An 18970-nucleotide genomic window follows, 5' to 3' on the forward strand; every position below is an offset into this window, starting at 1 on the left:
TACATGTAATAGTCAAAGGCACAACATGCTAAATGCAAATACAGAGATTTCTACAGTCCATAATTTACTCTCTGCAATAGCTGGCTCAGGTGTCAATTGCTAAAATGATAGGGAACGCACTGCAAATTTAAATTATGTTAGACCATGACCTTTCAATAAAACATTCTGTTGTAAAAGATGAAGAAATAATGAGCTGCCATGAATTACTAAGCTAAATATACAAGCCTCATGTCAAGAGCGCAAAGGAAGATCAGAGATGCTGAATCCAAGTACTCAGGACACAGGGCTGTATTCTTTATTACAAGCAAACCTTGTAATTTTTAACCTCTGGTTCTCAGTTTACTTGATGTGTATTTATCACTTCTTCTTTTAAGTTCCTAGTAGAACCTAAGCTCAATCTATGCCTAATATGTTTATTTACAAGACAATCTGCATCCTGGAGGATATAGAGTTATACATCACTTCACAATGGGGATACACTCTGAGAAATGGGTCTTTAGGCGATTTCAGCATTATGTGAATATTATAGAGTATACTTGTACAAACCTAGATCATAGAGCCTACTACACACCTAAGTTATACGATAGAGCCTATTGCAGCTAGATTACAAACTTGTACATGTTACTTCACCAAATACTGTAGACAACTGTAACACAATGGTAAGTATTTGGGTATCTAAATATAGAAAAAGCAATGCATTGCACTAGGATGTTAGGACTGCCATGATGTCATGATAGGAATTTGTCAGCTCCATTGTAATCTCACGGCCACCATCCTATATGCAGTCCATCATTAAGCCAAACACTGTTAGGCAGAGCTCACGACTACATAACTGAGCCCAAATTCTAGAATTTGAAATGAAGTTTAAGTTTTGTGTTCTGGGTCCCTGTTAAAATAATTCCAGTGTAAATAACTCCTTATGACTCTTAACAAAACTGAAGCAAGCAAAAAGGACTAAAGTATAGTTTTGTACATAATATAAAAACATATTAGGATAAGTCATCTATTTGAACAAATCCAGTTCTACAGGGCATCAGGGATGGAAAGAGGACAAGAGTAAAGTTACCAGCTTTGCAAAAACATTCTCTTTACTTTTCTATATCAAAATTTGAAATTACATTTCTTCCTTTATTCCACTGCAGTCCCATTATTCCATCCGCAAAGTTAAGTGGCAAAATCAAGAGGTAAATTGGCAACAATCACTAAAAAGCAAATTTGCCTTTACAGGGTGATATAAAATACTCTACAGTAGCTTTTCTCAAAACACGTGCTCAGGCTGGATGCAGTGGCAAGCTCCTTTAGCCCTAGATACCCAGACTGAGGCCAGAGAATCACTTGAACTCAGGAGTTGTAGGCTGCAGTGTGCCATGGTCAAGCCTATGAATTGCCATTGCTCACCAGCCTGGGCAACATAGTAAGACTCTGGCTCCTTTTAAATTTATTTTTATTACTAGTATTTTTGAGACAGGGTCCTGCTCTGTCATCCAGGTTGGAGTGTAGTGGTGTGATCACAGCTCACTGGAGCCTCAATCTCCCAGGCTTAATCCATCCTCCCACCTCAGCCTCCGAGTAGCTGAGACTACAGGTGTGTGCCATTATGCCCAGATAAGTTTTATATTTTTTGTTGACAGGGGGTCTCACTATGTAGCCCAGGATGGTCTCAAACTCCTGGGCTCAAGCCATCTACTGGTCTTGGCCTCCCAAAGGGCTGGGATTACCGGCATGAGCCACTGTGCCCAGCTGACTTTGGCTCCTTAAAAAACTAAAACAAAACCAAAGATATGTTGCTCAGATAAATAGTTCTCAAAGGTATGCTCTGAAAAGAGGCTGCTATGGTCAAATAAGTTTAGTAAATACCATAAACAGACTTCACCCCAAAGTTCTGAAAAGTCCATCAGCAAAAATTTTGAAATTATTTAACTCTTTGAATTTAGCATGTTTTAAATATATTAAATCAGTGCTTCCCAAATTACTTATGGTGAAGAACTAATTTATTTTTTAATATTCGGGTTTCATTTTCTGATATCATGCAATAAAACTGTTAGAGAAAATTGAATTCTCAAAATGAAGACATATGGGCTATGACCTCACATTTCTTAAATTATTAGATTCAATATATGTAAAACTGCTTCCCTAAATTGGTATAGAAGTTTATAAATACTTACTCTTAATATCTTATTTAGTCACAAATCAGTAACAATTTGTGACTGGCCCAGTCCCTGGTCCACAGTCCGCATTTTGTGGACCTGTATTGTATCAGATCACTATTGGGAGAATCCACTCCCGATAGTTACATGAGTTCTGTTCTATTTCCTAAGTGTCTTGGCTGGTTTGAGAAATAAAGGGAAAGAGCACAAGAGAAATTTAAAGCTTGGTGTCCAGGGCAGACATCACATGTCAGCAGGATCCATGATGTTCTCCGAGCCCTAAAACCAGCAAGTTTTTATTAGCAATTTTCAAAAGGGGAGGGAGTGCACGAATAGGGTGTGGGTCACAGAGATCACAGACTTCACAAGGTAATAAAATATCACAAAGCAAATGGAGGCAGGGTGAGATCACAGGACCACTGGATGGGGCGAAATTAAAATTGCTAATGAAGTTTCAGGCACGCATTGTCATTGATAACATCTTATCAGGAAACAGGGTTTGAGAGCAGACAATCTGTCTGACTAAAATGTATTAGGCGGGAATTTTCCTCATCCTAATAAGCCTGGAAGCGCTACAGGAGACCGGGGCTTATTTCGTCCCTTCGGCTTCAACCACAAAAGATGGCATGCCTTGAGGGGGCCGTCTATAAACCCACCCTCAGGGTGCATTCTCTTTCTCAGGGATGTTCCTTGCTGAGAAAAAGAATTCAGCGATATTTCTCCTATCTGCTTTTGAAAGAGGAGAAATATGGCTCTGTTCTGTCCGGCTCACCCGCAGCCAGAAGTCTTATCTCTGGTGTTCCCCAAACATTGCTGTTATCCTGTTTTCTTTTTCCAAGATGCCCAGATTTCATATTGTTCAAACACACATGCTCTACAAACAATTTGTGCAGTTGACACAATCATCACAGGGTTCTGAGGCGACATTTATCCTCCCCAGCTTACGAAGAAGATGATAGGATTAAGAGATTAAAGTAAAGACAGGCTTACGAAATCACAAGGGTATTGACTGGGGAAGTGATAAGTGTCCATGAAATCTTCACAATTTATGTTCAGAGATTACAGTAAAGACAGGCGTAAGAAATTATAAAAGTATTAATTTGGGGAACTAATAAATATCCATGAAATCTTCACAATTTATGTTCTTCTGTCACAGCTTCAGCCGGTCCCTCCATTCAGGGTCCCTGACTTCCCGCAACAGATCACAAAATCCTCATCATCCATAATTCCCATAAATATCTGTAGGACACCCTTTGCGAAATACTGATGTAGAAAAAAAGGACATAAATGAACAGGGTCAAAGTCTTATTCTCAACAAATACTGATCCAATCCACTTATGCATTATCAAAAGTTCTAGCTGCAATTAAAAATCACTTCACAGCTGAATTAACATATAACATCGATACCTGTTTTTGTGTTTTGGTTTTTGTGTTTTTTGGAAACACAGATTGGAAAATAGAAAAAGTTAAGAAACTCACTTCAGGGTCTCAAGTGACATTTGTAAGTTGTAATTGCGCTCCTGTTCAGGCAGCTTGGAGAACTCCACCAGGCATGGGTGCTGTCTCTTGTTGTCATCTCTAACCTGAAACAGGACAGGAAATTGACATATAATAGTCTCCAATGCCATGCACTAGCAATGGAATTCAACTGTGTAGTGGAAAGTGGAGGCGGAAGGCAAGAAGGAACACCCAGATCATCAACCCCTCAAAGCTGCCCCCACAACCTCTCAGATGCAGTGAATATCTGAGGTCACTGGTAGAAGCTGGAATTATCTTCGTTCCTTCTCTTCTGTTTGGCAGAGCTTCCATGAGCCCCCACCATGCAGACTCCTACCCCAGATTCCCATAGGCTCACTCACTCAGCTCCTTGTAGCATTTGCTTATATCTTACTTTCTCAGCGAGGTTTACCCCACCCAATTGCCTAATTAGGACAGTCTGCCTGTCCACCCTACTCTTTTTTTTTTTTTTTTCTTTTTTGTCCATATACCTTCTAACAGATTGGATTTATTGAGTTATGGGGCTATTGTGTGTCTCCCTGAATTAGAAGATCAAAAATGCAAAGATTTTGGTCTCTTTTGTTCTTTGATGTGTCCCAAACACCTTAAACATTCCTGGTATGTCCTGGGTACTTGACACATGTTTTATAAATTGAAATAAATCCTGTGTAAGAAGGGTGTGGTAACGACTTTGTTTTAATTCGTAGTAATTTTCCTGTATAGAACCAAACTGATTACAGACATCAATTAACGACAGGACTGACTGACATAAACACTTTGAGGTGGCTCTGGCTGTTCATTTTACCCCCTGCACGTTACTCTCGATCTCACAAATTACCCTACTACCTTCACAAAATTCAGTAGCATCATATGCAGGTGGTTTTTATATTGCTCCTTGAAACTGTATATTAGCTATCACATTAAACTAAATGCAAGGTTTTAGGAATGAATTAATGAGAAAGATGTTCTCTCTCCTTGCATTAGTAATTAGGTTTGTTATCTTCTCAAAGACCTAAATTGCAACAGCATTAATGCTATGGCAGCACCTAGATGGCAACCCATATGCTGTCAAGGAACAAATTACTTCATGAGCATCATTACCAGGTCCTATAAATGCCACACAAGAAGTACACAAACATGAGTGAGTTTTTTTCAAGTCTTCAGCAGTCACCAAGTTAGAAATGATGTATTTATTCCTTTCCTTCTGGTCATCATTACAAATGAACAAGACTTATATAGAATCATATATTAGGTATACTTATTTAATTACAGAACTCTGAAAATGAAATTGAGTTATGTAATGTAACTCTAAACTCTAAATCTCTAATCCTACAAATGAAACACAAAATGAACATTTATAAAATGAATGTGTCTGAACCCGGAGACAATCTCCCCATTTAGGTCATCTCCACTTTGTCTGTACTCTCTACACCAGAGAATAACTAACACCATCATCTTCTCAAGCGTCTAAACAAAATGAGAAATCTGCGCAGATTCCCTTCCTTCTCCTGCGACACCCCATACACGAACACTGAAACACCTCCTGTAACCACGGCTCTTTATCCCCGCTGCGGGGCTCTGAGTCGCCTCTCACCTGGGGTGCCTGTGCCCTCTCCCTGCCCTCCTCCTGCCCCCAGGCTCTCTGCTTCTCCACATTCACAGCAGAGCTTCTTTTGAAAGCAGACAGAATTCTGTCACCTTCCTGCTAAGCATTTCTCAATGCTGTTTAGCCCCCTACAGAATAAAATCATCTTCTTCCCAAAGCCTTTTGTGACACACTTCCTGCGTACATGGCCTGGCTTCCCACCTCTTCTCCGCACCACAGCAGAGGTGTCCTCTTGTAACACTGCACCACTGAAAGGTCATGGCAAATGTCCTGTCTCTTCTGCCTCCTCGCTTTTACACATGCCAGGTCCTCTGCCTACTACACGGTCATGCTTTCTGATTGCCAGCTATCTTGCACACATCCCTCAGCCTTGGATCAAACATGTACCTCCTCCTGGAAGGAAGCCTTCCCTGATTTCCCTGGGAAGAGCTAAATATTACTTCTTTACTCTATAATTGTTTGCCTACCTATCATTCAACTAAACAGGAAGCGCCTAGAAGGCAAACACAGTACCTTAAAAGTCAAGGTCTTTTCAAAACTGAGTCCCCAGGACTAAACACACCAGGCAAATAGACATACAATGAATGTTAAAGGGACGAATAAATGATAGATGGATTTGCCTTCTTAGTCCATAAACTAGAGCCTTTGCACCATGCTTCTGGGAAATACATCCCAAAGAAATGATAACTTCTTTGGAAAAAAAAACCAGCATGCTGGGTAGCTAAGTATAAATTGCTCCAAAGAAAATCATACTTGAATACTTCAAAACCTCATTTAAAATGTTAATGAATTTATGAAATTAGCATAGTAACAGGCACATATCTTAGTCTAGAATAACAGACCAAGGTCAAGGATTATAACTACTACACAAACAGGAGTTTCAGGGAAGGTCTTGGAAAAAAAGCAGGCTGCAAATCATACATTGATGAGAGAACACTTCCCGCGCCAGGAAAGGTGCGGCTGCTAACACAACAGCAGCAGACCCAGGGCTCAGTGTCTCCCCCAGAGGTACAGCAAGCCCAGTGTTGCCTCAACTGGCCTCAGATCCAGCAAAGGATAGCTTGAGTCAATTGTGGACAAGAAGCCTCCGCAGTACTGTGTTATCCTTTAGTTTAGTACTTGAAAACCCAAAGAGTGTCTTGAACATGGCAGGAATATGATGTATGGTATCAAGCAGAACTAAATTTAACTGGAAGAATCAATAATAATGAGACTTTATATTTTAGTCAGTTCTTAAAGAAGAAACACTCCTAAGACTTCACTGAAAACATAATCATTTAGGTGAACTTACTGAGTTTGCAGCGGAGATCATCTTAGAAGCCCACTGAAATATTTGCTATTACAATATGGGGTTTTGCTGCTTGTTTTACATTTTGTTGGATTTTTTTTTTTTTTTTAATGAGAACTTTTAAAAAAATCGACCTGGCCTCTAATCATCTTTTCTTATTTTTGAAACTTCTGGGGAATGCTGCCTATAATTCCTCTGGCAATTGATTACTTACACATTTGTAGCATCTCTCTTCCTACCGACTAATAGATGGTTCAGTCTTTTATGTAGCATTTATATATATCCTTCAATTTTAAGAATTGATAGGCCGGGCGCGGTGGCTCAAGCCTGTAATCCCAGCACTTTGGGAGGCCGAGACGGGCGAATCACGAGGTCAGAAGATCGAGACCATCCTGGCTGACACGGTGAAACCCCGTCTCTACTAAAAAATACAAAAAACTAGCCGGGCGAGGTGGCAGCACCTGTAGTCCCAGCTACTCGGGAGGCTGAGGCAGGAGAATGGCGAGAACCCGGGAGGCGGAGCTTGCAGTGAGCTGAGATCCGGCCACTGCACTTCAGCCTGGGCGGCAGAGCGAGACTCCGTCTCAAAAAAAAAAAAAAAAACAAAAAACAAAAACAAAACAAAACAAAAAACAAACAAACAAACAAACAAAAAGAATTGATGAGGCTGGTTGTGCCTGTCATCCGGCCTGTAATCCCAGCACTTTGGGAGGCTGAGGTGGGCAGATCACCTGAGGTCAGGAGTTCGAGACCAGCCTGGCCACATAGTGAAACCCTGTCTCTACTAAAAATACAAAGTTAGCCAGGTGTGGTGGTGCATGCCTGTAAAACCAGCTACTTGGGAGGCTGAGGCAGGAGAATCGCTTGAACCCAGGAGGTGGAGGTTGCAGTGAGCCAAGATCACACCACTGCACTCCAGCCTGGGTAACAAGAGTGAAACTCTATCTCAAAAACAAACAAACAAACAAACAAATTGATGAATGTAGCACAAAACTAGGTACCCAAGGGTTTGCTGGGGTAACAAATGTCTAACTATCATTTAGTTAATCAAAGTATCCCATTTTCTAGTCATGCTTCAGCAAGCCTTACAGTGACCTGCAGTCACTTTCTAAATTCTGTCTGAGAAAACCGTGATTCCAGTCTTGGAGCTGCTACTCACTAGTTACGTGATGCCTGCCAAGGCATTTAGCAAATGCAAGAAGTCTCCGTTAGGTCATCACCAGTACAACTGAAATAATAGTACAACCCAGTTCACCGTGATGACAATTTGACCTAATAATCTGTATGTGAGAATGCAAGACACTGAATAAATATATAAATATTACTGAGTAGTGTGGAGTATCACACGATACTACTACGAACATTAAGTATTCTTTATTTAGAGCTCAACGCAATAAACTATGATGAGTAAATACATTAATTTCCCTATTCACTCAGGTATAAGAAAGTGTTACAGCCTTTGGGACACTTAGAATGATATCATACAAATGAAAGTATTACCATGGTTTTGACACAAACAAGTATATGATATACACTAGGATTATACAGGAAGTTGTTTGTTTTAAATCTAAATTATATTAAGTTGTAAACTAAGATCTTTAGCAGAGTATCATTTAGAAGCATGTGCAGTCACGATTTCTCAGCCTTTATTCTACCTGTAAAACCAACTAGGAACGTTTGCCCGCAGGTCTCCTGCTTTTACACACAATTGGTACTGAAAGAAAAGAAACATCAGTGAGGGAAAAGTAAATTGCCTTCTTTTCACTTTCAGTTTTCACTTCCAATTTCACTGAGATTTTTTTAAGTGGCTTAAAAATCAATGCCTATTATCTGTGTATGTTAACCTTGATTTGAAAATATAACTTGCAGCCCAGAGACAGATAACTTTCCATTGTCTAAGCAGCTAGACCATCCTTCAGTGAACCTGCCAATAATGCCTGTCAGCCCCATTAACTACAATCATGTAGTAATGCAAAACTGCACAAAAACTAATGTGCTGGGGGGAAAACATCAATCTAATTGATTGATGTCACCCCAAAGCAGGAAAAGGGAGAAAAAGTTCTGTTTTCAGAAAGATGTGTTAACAGAATCCGAAAATAAATTTCAAAATTACGTACCGGTCCATACTGCCAGCCAAGCTCAATTTTATTCATAACCCAGAGTTCATGGATATTCTCTGCCAGTTTTTCTCTTATTCTTTCTAGATGAGGAGGCAACACAATCTAAAATTTACAAAAAAGAAAAAAAAAAGACATCAGAAACAAATGCAATAAGATGCGGTGCCAATGGTCTTCGCTTCAAACTGAACTAAATAAAACTGCCTCATAAACCAGTAATCATAGAACAGAGTTTTAAGTCATCTACTTCATGACATTCTTTAAATAAATTTTGGGACTTTTTTTTGACAACTTAGGTTTCCAAATCAATTTATGAGCCACACACACACGCGCACACATACACACACACACACACACACACACAAAGGAGTGTTGGTGGGGACAACCGAAAGATGTTTAATGGATATGGGGCTACTGCCAAGGAATGTATGACTTAAAACGAGAAATTGCCCCAAAGCTCTTGCACCAACTGGGCCAGCAGTCATAAGCCAGGGTAAAGGCAATTCAGTGCTCACATGATAATCCGTCGGCTCTTTGAGCATGTAAATGTCTGACTGTAGTGATTGATGTCTTCCCCTACACTCTACTCTGTTACTGTTAGTGGTTTCTAAATATAAGCCTTACAGAAAAGAAACAAAATCTTTACATGTTCCCAATAAAAGGAAGAAACTGAATGTTCATAAAAAACACAAAGTAAGGGACTGGTTGTTTATGTCTTGATTAAGCACTTGTGTGTGACCCCACAGCTAGTCTCACAACACACAGAGTGGGCAAATGACCACAATGCCCAATGATGAGTTGGCATTTCCACGAGAAGCAGGTGATAATTGTTTCCTTTCCCTGATAGAGGTTATCTGGGTCTCAGGTAATCTTTAAGGTTCTACCATGACATCATCTAGTTGTCCATTTCTAGCCTCCCAAACCTTTTTTCCTATAAACTTAGGTTGCACTACAGATATCCTCCCACCTTTCAGCAAACGGGCAATGCAAACTGAATTTTGGCCGGGAACAATGTTTGCATGTTTATTTTAACAACATGATATAAAAAGGGGGAAGAAGAAATACGATTCAAGGAGCTAAACATCTGACTGCTAAGCAACTGAAGCTTCTGAGGCAGGCGATTAATTCAACTTCAGACTTTAGAAACAACGTCTTTGATCTTTAAACACTAATAAGCAAACTTTGAATATCTAACCAACCTCACTGAAGCTACTTCACCATCAATATAAATCCATATCTAATTCATTGCCAACCTCAGAACACCGTTATATCTATGAAACAGAAAAAGAGGAAAACAGCTAACATCTGTTGGGCGCCTATTTGCCAAGTAATATGGTATCTATTAACTATGACAAACATACTCTTAGCATCCCAATAAACAAGGTGAGCAGCTCCTCTAAGCAGGGAGTAGGCCCTTGATGCCAGGCATTTTGACTCTAGAGCTCACGATCCTCATCTATACCCAAGATAAAAGTCAGTTCAATATCTTCCAAAGAAGTGTATCCAAGAAGGAAATTAGAAGAAATTAAAAACTCCATGTTTCCTATACAGGTTCCTCATCTTTCTCTATATTCTTCTTAGATTCTCACAGGAGTGTGAACCCCATTGTGAACTGCGCACTCCTTATGAGAATCTAACTAACGCCTGACGATGTGAGAGAGAACAGTTTCATGACAAAGCCATCCCCACCTTCAACCCCGGCCCACTGGCTGGTGCCAAATAGTCTTCCAGGAAATCGGTACCTAGTGCCAAAAAGGCCGGGGGCTTAAGAACTACACTCTAAAATCAGTATGTGTCACATCTGTATGATATTACTTCAAGTGCAGTATGTTACCCCAGATATTAAATCATCTTAACACTATTATACCTTAAAATTTCTTGTATGATTTTTGCCCACTAAGTTCCACCTGTTGCTATTATTGCCTATTTTTAAAAGTGTAATATGCACTTTATAAGCTAAGTAATATTAATTATTTTAATAAAACTTTAAAGACAAACTTGAACAGAGTTTTTAACACTTCAGGTTGTAATCTGTTTGTACATCAGGGAATCAGTTTATTGGGCTAGGAAAACTACTTAAAACATAGAATAGAGACCGGGCCCAGTGGCTCATGCCTATAATCCCAGCACTTTGGGAGGCTGAAGTGGGTGAATCACCTGAGGTCAGGAGTTCAAGACCAGCCTGGCCAACGTGATGAAACCCTATCTCTACTAAAAATACAAAAATTAGCCAGGTGTGGTGGCAGGCATCTATAATCCCAGCTACCTGGGAGGCTGAGACAGGAGAATCACTTGAACCCAGGAGGCAGAGATTGCAGTGAGCCAAGATTGTGCCACTGTACTCCAGCCTGGACAACAGAGCAAGACTCCATCACAAAAACAACATAAAACAAACAAACAAAAAAAACATAGAATAGAAAATGAGTGAGTGGACATGGTAAAGGTAAGTGTTATTTTATGAGTCTCGTTTCAGTCCTGCGTGTCAACTGTACAACTGTATCACTGTGAAATCCATTCCCATGGGTTGCGGACCAAGAGTAAAGCCACTGCGTATCAGAATGACTGCATCACCAGCGATTGCCATTTGAGTGGATCTTGGTACCTGGCTGGTATCCACAGGGATCGGTGTGAAGGCAGCTTGTGTCAGGGAAACCGTGGGGCCCAGCAGGTCGCGTGTGTAAGTTCTTTCTTGCTTGTACTCTCGGCTGTGTTCCACTTTCAACTTTTCTTTTGGCAGAACAGCTTCATAACAAGGAGCGTACCCGGGTGGAGGAAGAAATTTGAATTCTCCATGTCGCCCCCCAAGCAGAAAGCGTACTCTAAAAAGGATGCATGTTAGAGTCCGTTTTATCTCTGGTGTACATTAAAGTTTTCTAATTAACAAAATCTCAGGGAAAAATTATTAGTACAAAAGTAATTTTATCAGAAGCCACATTTTCCTCTAAGTACCATCATAACGTGATCACCTTAGAATTCAAGGGCCTCTAATTGTAAAAGGTAAAACCTGAGGGCATCATATTCATCAGAAGAGAAAACCTTCAGCTAATTAATGGGTCAGTGAAGACATCACCTGCTGGAGAAGTAACTAAAAGCACATGCACTACAATCTTATGGAAATGAAGTGCATATCCGTAATAACTGGTCACCTAATGCCCCAAAGTACCCACGTAATCAACAGATAAAGACCTGAACGAAATATCTATATGCTTAAAATTACAGGACTTAACAAGGAATGAGGGGAAAACCAGTCACTTTTCAATTTCCTAATGAAATTCTCTAAAACAGAGGTGCGCAACTCCCAGGCCGCGACAGGTACCAGTCTGTGGTCTGTTAGGAACCAGGCTGCACAGAAGGAGGTGAGCTGTGTGGGCAAGAGAGCATTACCGCCTGAGCTCTGCCTCCTGTCAGATGAGCAGCGGCCTGAGATTTTCATAGGACCGTGAACCCTATTGTGAACTGTGCCTGTGAGGGATCTACGTTGCATGCTCCTTATGAGAATCGAACTAATGCCTGATGATCTGAGCTGGAACGGTTTCATCCTGAAACCATCCCCACCTTCAACCCCAGCCCTGGCCCGTGGAAAAACTGTCTTCGGCAAAAGCGGTGCCTAGGGCCAAAAAAGTTGGGGACTGCTGCTTTAAAGGAGATTCTGATGTCTCTTCAAATTGAAGGAAGCAGGTAACCTTATTGCTAATTGTTTATCAATTTCAACAACAAAAAAGAACTTACTAAAATCTTTTAGACATTCTGCTCATTTAAGCAAAACTATTTTAATCTGAGTTCCATTGAACAACACTTTTTGAAACAGTTAAATGATATCTGTTTCCTGGGGCTCTCGGATTTACAAAAAATGAATTTAAATGTTCCATTTTCCTTGTACTTTTTTTTTGAGTCAAGGTCTCACTCTGTTGTTCAGGCAGGGGTGCAGTGATACAGTCACAGGTTACTACAGCCTCCAACTCCTGGGTTCAAGGGATCCTCCCAACTCAGCTTCCCAAGTAGCTAAGACTACAGGCACACAACACTAGGTGCTAAAGAAACAAAATGAAAAACAAAACAAAACAAAACTTTTGCAGAGATAGGGTCTCACTGTGTTGACCAGACTGGTCACAAACTCCTGACCTCAAGCAATCCTTCCACCTCGGCCTCCCAAAGTGTTGGGATTACAGGTGCAAGCTACCGCAGCTGGCCATAATTCTTTTTCTAATTTGTGTATCAGGTCCAGTCCAAAAAAATAAAAGCAAAGAAAAGTGAGGAAAAATAAAAATGCTAAAACATTCCAGAAGCTTATAGAAACATAATTTGTATAAATACATCAGAAAAAAGAGCTGGTACATGGATAGCTAATATTCATGATTACTCTATTCCTTCTTCAATATGCTGCTTTTGTAACTAGGAATTATTCCTGGGAGAATTATGACTAAAACAAAGGGTGTCCTTCTAAGTTTACAGGTGTGTGTGTGTATATAAAAATAAGTGACAGAGTAGTTACTTATTATAACAGACCATCATTTATTCAAGTTTTATTTGTAGAACTACAATGGATTATCACTTCGTTTCCCTCCAGTAATAGCAAAAAAGGAAAGACTGTGAGGAAACCATCTTGGCACCATTGACCACAAGCAGAGAACAAAGGAATAAAGAGAATAAAGGTGGAGAGGAACACTAAAGAAGGCCACCTGGGCCTCATCAACAAAAAGGATATTTAATTTCTATTGAAATAAGGAGGTGTGCAATGGGGTGAAGAACTATGGCTTAAAAAAGGAAAATCAATGAAAATATAAGAAAATAAGCAGTACTTTTCTAAACAGCCTTGCTCATTTCATCTAAATAAACTAAAAAAAGAAAAAAACCTTGAAATAGTTCAGGACACTGGTTTGAGCGAGACTGCCCACATCTAAAAACAGTGGGATCCGTAAACAAAGCACTCAGCCTTGCAAGATGCCCTCTTAGGTGAGCCTTACCTCCTCCTTCAAGGCATGGGCAAAAATGCGCTGAGGACAGGTGCCCAGGAGAGAGAAACAATGGTTAGAGAAGCAGGGCAATGGCAGTGCAGAGTCTTCTGCGGAGGTATGAGAAATGAGAAAGGAAAGAGACCAAAAAACATAGACATACTAACTTTATTCCCGCAGAGAAACTAACGACTGGAAAGAAGAGGCCATCGATGTTGAAATTCTCAAACATTCCTTGAACAGGTTGTCCATTAATTCGGAACGAGATGCTTGGGGCACTTAGATCTAAACAGCAACTGATGACATCATCAGTTCTTAACAGATGTTGGTTTGGTGAGCTTACAGTACGAGCAATACAACCTATTGGGGGGGAGAAACATTAAGGAAGGTCATGTATTTTTTATCTCAGAGAATCAGCTTCAGAGCCAAAGTCAAAAGATTTGAATAGGTAGTGACAAACCAATGCGCAACACCAGAAGGAATAAATCTTGAATATAAACGCATGTTACATGTTAAACCCTTTGTCAAAAAAAACGACTATTTCAGGAGTCAGGCTGCTACCTATGTTGTAAAATACACCTTCTGATACACAGAAATTTCCGCATGTAGATGGATGACAATCGATCCAGAAATTATCTAAGAGCAGATTATATAATGATGTCCAAGGAACATCTCCAGGGACTTCAAATAGCTACCTTACCATCTACTGCTTGTGAGACCATAACCAAATTACTTAACCTCTCTTAATGTTGATGTCTTATCAACAGAACACCAAATACCATCCCCTTGTTTAGTTATTTTGATGATTAATGTTTTACAAGTGACAGAGTCTCAGGCACAGCAGATACTTCATGTCCATCCCTTTGTCAAATGCTAAAATCCCATCGTTCTATCAATTTAAAATAAAAATACATAAAGATAACGAAAGCAGAAAATATGATCATTCATTCCTGCAGCACGTTGTTTATCGTGAGATAACTACAGGCCAATTGGTTTTTGTTTTACATTCATTTCACACAAGATCTTGGTTGGCTTCTTAAGTAAAGCAGGATATAACTGGAGGCATGGAAATGATATTTGATAAATGTTGTTTCTTGCCCTGGCAAGACCAACCTATGGTCTAAGCCCATTCCTGATTCTAAGACCTCCTTTGCTGATCAGTCCCAAGAGCATCTGCTTCTCACTGCATGCTGGAAGAAAAGAAGGCAAGGTCCACCCAAACACACATGCTCACAAACATAAACAAAACCTTCAATTTGAGCGAAGACAAAAACAGACTTTGTGATACGTGCTTTGTATTTTTAATAATTCTTTTTACTTCTAGCATGCCAATATCTCTACCAAGGACATATTTGAAATGCCAGTAGTAAAGAATACCTATTTTTTTAAAATGTGGACACTTTTTATTTTACCAATATTCAAATCCACAGGCAATAAATTCACTATCAAGTGTCTCTTCTAGAATTCCCTGAATATAATAAAGGTAGCTTTTTAAAAAATCAAATAAAAGCAATGCAGGAAAAGGTCTAGTTTCTTGTTTGTACCAAGATCTGTAGCTAATAGCAATGTTGTTTACAAGATATCTATGATAATCAAATATATTGTTCACTTTGAGGGATATGATAGCTTGATAGATCCTGTATTAGAAACCTGTACCCATGTTTCCTGTACATTCCTCCACACTAATTCTATATTTAAATTCTCTCAAAGCACCAAGACTTTTTATACTTTTGGTCCTTTCAAACACCTGGGACCTGGATTCCCAAAATCCAGTTCTGCATTGACAGAGAGGAAATGTAGCAACACCACAAAGGTTAAATTGAAGAGAAGAAATGAAGACATAAGTAAAAACTTTTCCTTATGAGCCCAATCCTTGTTCCAAGAAATACTGACACTCTCCAATTACAAAATGTTAAGTGGCAGAGAATGTGCTCCAACCTAGAAATCACTGATATTTGATACTTTAAATTGTACATCAACCATTAAGAAGAAAATAGGAGAATGACCCCCAAGAAGGTTATCTGTTACTATGAATTCGAGTTTCATAACTCACATTCCAACTAATTTAGATCTGTCTTTATTGATTATGAATCTAAAATCAGCAAAGCATTTAATAGACCCCCAGTGGCTTGAGAGAAAATACTTTTCAAGTACAGACATGATATGATACATCTTTTCTTGCCATTTAAAAAAATGAATAAAATTTTAAGATGCTTTTCTCATGAAACTCCAGTGCCTACCATCCTTTCTGGTACATGTCCACAGATTCACTAAATTTTTTTGTTGTTGTTCTTATTATTCTATTTAACAGATACTTTGTAATAAAAGGCATAATGCATACAATTCAATTCCATAAGAACCAGGTACTTTTAATGTATTGAAAGAAAAAGCTTCAAATTGAATACAAAACAAAAATAGTAAAATATGTTATTATATAGAGAGACTAAATGAAAGCAACTTGGCACTGTCGATTAATGTTTTTTTAATCTAATCTCTGTGTAATGGGAAAACAAGTTAACATGTTTCATTTATTCATTTGAGTACTTATTTCCTGCAGAGTAATACTAGGAGCTAGAGAGAGAGAAGGTAATAGTATCCAAAAGATTATAGTTAAAACGTTTTATAACAAGGACATTAGCCCTATTTTGTGTTTAATAGGTCTTCTGAAATGAGGACTCTTTATCTCTGGTTGGTCAACAGGAAAAATTTCCTATGGGAACAAGGCACTGTGACTATAGTCTGGCTGGCACAGGTCGCCTTTGTATAAAGTAGTCTACGGTACTGTGAGGACTCCAACCACATTCCTCAGAGGTTAGATGAAATATGCAAAACACAGCTTCAACACCATGAATATATATACCTTTTATGTACTCACAAAAATTAAAAATTGAGGCTGGGCACAGTGGCTCACACTTGTAATCCCAGCACTTTGGAAAGCGGAGGCAGGCAGATCACTTGAGACCAGGAGATCAAGATAAGCCTGGCCAACATGGTGAAACCCCCGACTCCGCTAAAAAAGTATAAAAATGAGTTGGGCATGGTGGTGCAAGCCTGTAGTCCCAGCTACTCAGGAGGCTGAGACACGAGAATCACTTGAACCCAGGAGGTGGAGGCTGCAATGAGCCAAGATTGCACCACTGCACTCCAGCCTGGGCAACAGAGCAAGACTCCGTCTTGAAATAAACAAATAAATAAATAAATAAATAAACACACACAGAAAAAACAAAATACAGCTTCATCTCTTCTAGACAATTGAGCTATTGGCACTCAATGAAGAAAGAATTCAGTAAGTATCATTGTTACATACAACTACATGGAATGCTTTTAGATATAAACTCATTACCATAAAGTCTTAGGTATAGTTCAATTTATTTCTTACTTTTCATAAGCTTTTAGGCCCATAAAGCATACATAAATGCCTATCATTTGTACTCCACAAGAGGCAAAGTTCAGCTTTATAACTTAAGGTAACTTTCTGTATCTTCCATATGCTAAATAATTTATAAACTATGACAAGATCATACCAGGACTATATTCCAAATGCAGCTTTACCAATATAAGCATATGTCTGCAGAATCCAGAAGAATTTGAACATCTAAAAAAATCTACATAATCAAGAGCTAAGCTTTTAAATGGAGCTAACCAAACTCTACTTCTTCATGAATCAGAGAAAAGAATATTATTTTTAAATATATAGTACTCATTTCTAATACATACTCAACCATCAAAACTAAGCGTTGGTAGCTGGTGAAATGACCTATTCCTTTATTTTTAAACCATTTTATACTTCTGAAACAGAGTGTCATTTGATTATAATCCGAGTCCTCAAACCACACTTTACAAATTATTGATTTCCCACCATTACATTATCTAACAGAAGGCTGAACTTAGTCTATTTCTTCCCATTATTTTCCAAGGTTTGTTTTTTGTTCTTTTCCATTGGCAGCTGAAGTTTTAAACATACCAATTAAAGCAGAAAAGTCACAAGTTTCTTGCAGTTCATTCATGCTTTGGAATGCACTTTTAAATACACAGTATTGTTCCTAAGCAATACACTATTATTTAAATCTTTAAATACACAGCACTGTTCATAAGCTAGGCAGTCCCTTGGAAATCGTACTATAATTGTGTTTTCTTTTTCCCCTAGTGAAATACTGCTTTTACCCCAACACTCTTACTCATCCTCTCAATGCTAAATTTCTGAATGATTAATACCCTATAGAAGTACCCAATGGAAGCAGCACCAATAGCTTTCAGAAATGTCCAGCAAAAGATCTCCTTCTGGAACATGGTGAAAGAAAATGGACAGCACGTACCTGACCAGAGATGAAGGCCATCAAATCCATAGGAGAAGAGATCATCTCCAACACCATTTCCACCCCACTCTTCGCCCCCTCCAGGGTAGGGAGAATACCCTTCAGTGGAAGCCCAGCCCACTCGCAGGTGCGTTGCTTCAGCTGTCACAAAGGGCTCTGTGTGGTCCACCATCAATTCATAGTACCATTTCTTATACTGAGCAGAACCTTCACTGACGCCCAGAAAAATATTGGGTCTCATGCTTTAAAGAGACAGGAATCGCATGTAAGAAAAGTCCAGACAAACCTTCCATTGTTTGCATTTACATCTCATAATTTTACTTTTGTATTTCATTTAATTTTATTTTATTGAAACGGGGTCTTGCTCTGTTGCCTAGGCTGAAGTGCAGTGATGCAATCACAGTTTATTGCAGTCACCATCTCCCAGGCTCAAGTAATCCTCCCATCTCAGCCTCCTGAATAACTGGCACTAAAGGAGAGTGCCACCAAGCCCAACTAATTTTTTTTTTTAATTTTTAGTAGAGATAAGGTTTTGCTCTGATGCCCAGGATGGTATCAAACTCCTGAGCTCAAGTAATCCTCCTGCCTCGACCTCCCAAGTGCTGGAATAACAGGCATGAGCCACCATGCCCAGCCACATCTCACTATTTTAAACATTAGTCATGCTTCTCTAAGATGCCACATATTAAATATATATTTCCTTAATTACTAACAAAATCATGAAAACTACCACTGAAGTAGCATACAGTGAAAGCCAGCTCCACTGTGAACATTCCATCAGCAGTTTCGCTTCCGAGATTTCTTGGCGGTGTCACCCAAGGAACTAACGTTATTTTGTCTTAATTCCTCTTCCGCACGTTGTGTATCATTAATCGTATTTAAGTCATAAACTGAGACACTCAGAGCAGACTTTTAGAATTAATGGAGTTATTAGGAATTCCAGACATGGAGAAATTTTCCTAAACTAAGCTTTGTGTCACATGGGGTACGGGGCTGAGGTAGGTCATGTTGTTTGTGAAGGAACCAAGGTAACTAATCAGCTTTGTT

General features: G+C 39.2%; 1 protein-coding gene across 21 annotated transcripts in view; it reads right to left on the reverse strand.

The window, feature by feature from the left end:
• The window catches only part of LOC105474624 (ryanodine receptor 2), a 786480-nt gene that overhangs the window by 318119 nt on the left and 449391 nt on the right, over positions 1-18970 (reverse strand). For all 21 annotated transcript variants that reach the window (XM_071073921.1, XM_071073859.1, XM_071073912.1 and 18 more), the window contains 5 exons: positions 17924-18165; positions 13775-13967; positions 11258-11474; positions 8656-8760; positions 3627-3730 (listed from right to left, as the gene is read on the reverse strand). In XM_071073921.1, coding sequence (XP_070930022.1) covers positions 3627-3730; positions 8656-8760; positions 11258-11474; positions 13775-13967; positions 17924-18165 — 861 coding nt within the window. The remainder of the gene's footprint in view (positions 1-3626; positions 3731-8655; positions 8761-11257; positions 11475-13774; positions 13968-17923; positions 18166-18970) is intronic.

Source organism: Macaca nemestrina, chromosome 1 (assembly GCF_043159975.1).
Source record: "Macaca nemestrina isolate mMacNem1 chromosome 1, mMacNem.hap1, whole genome shotgun sequence".
Classification (NCBI taxonomy): Eukaryota; Metazoa; Chordata; class Mammalia; order Primates; family Cercopithecidae; genus Macaca; species Macaca nemestrina.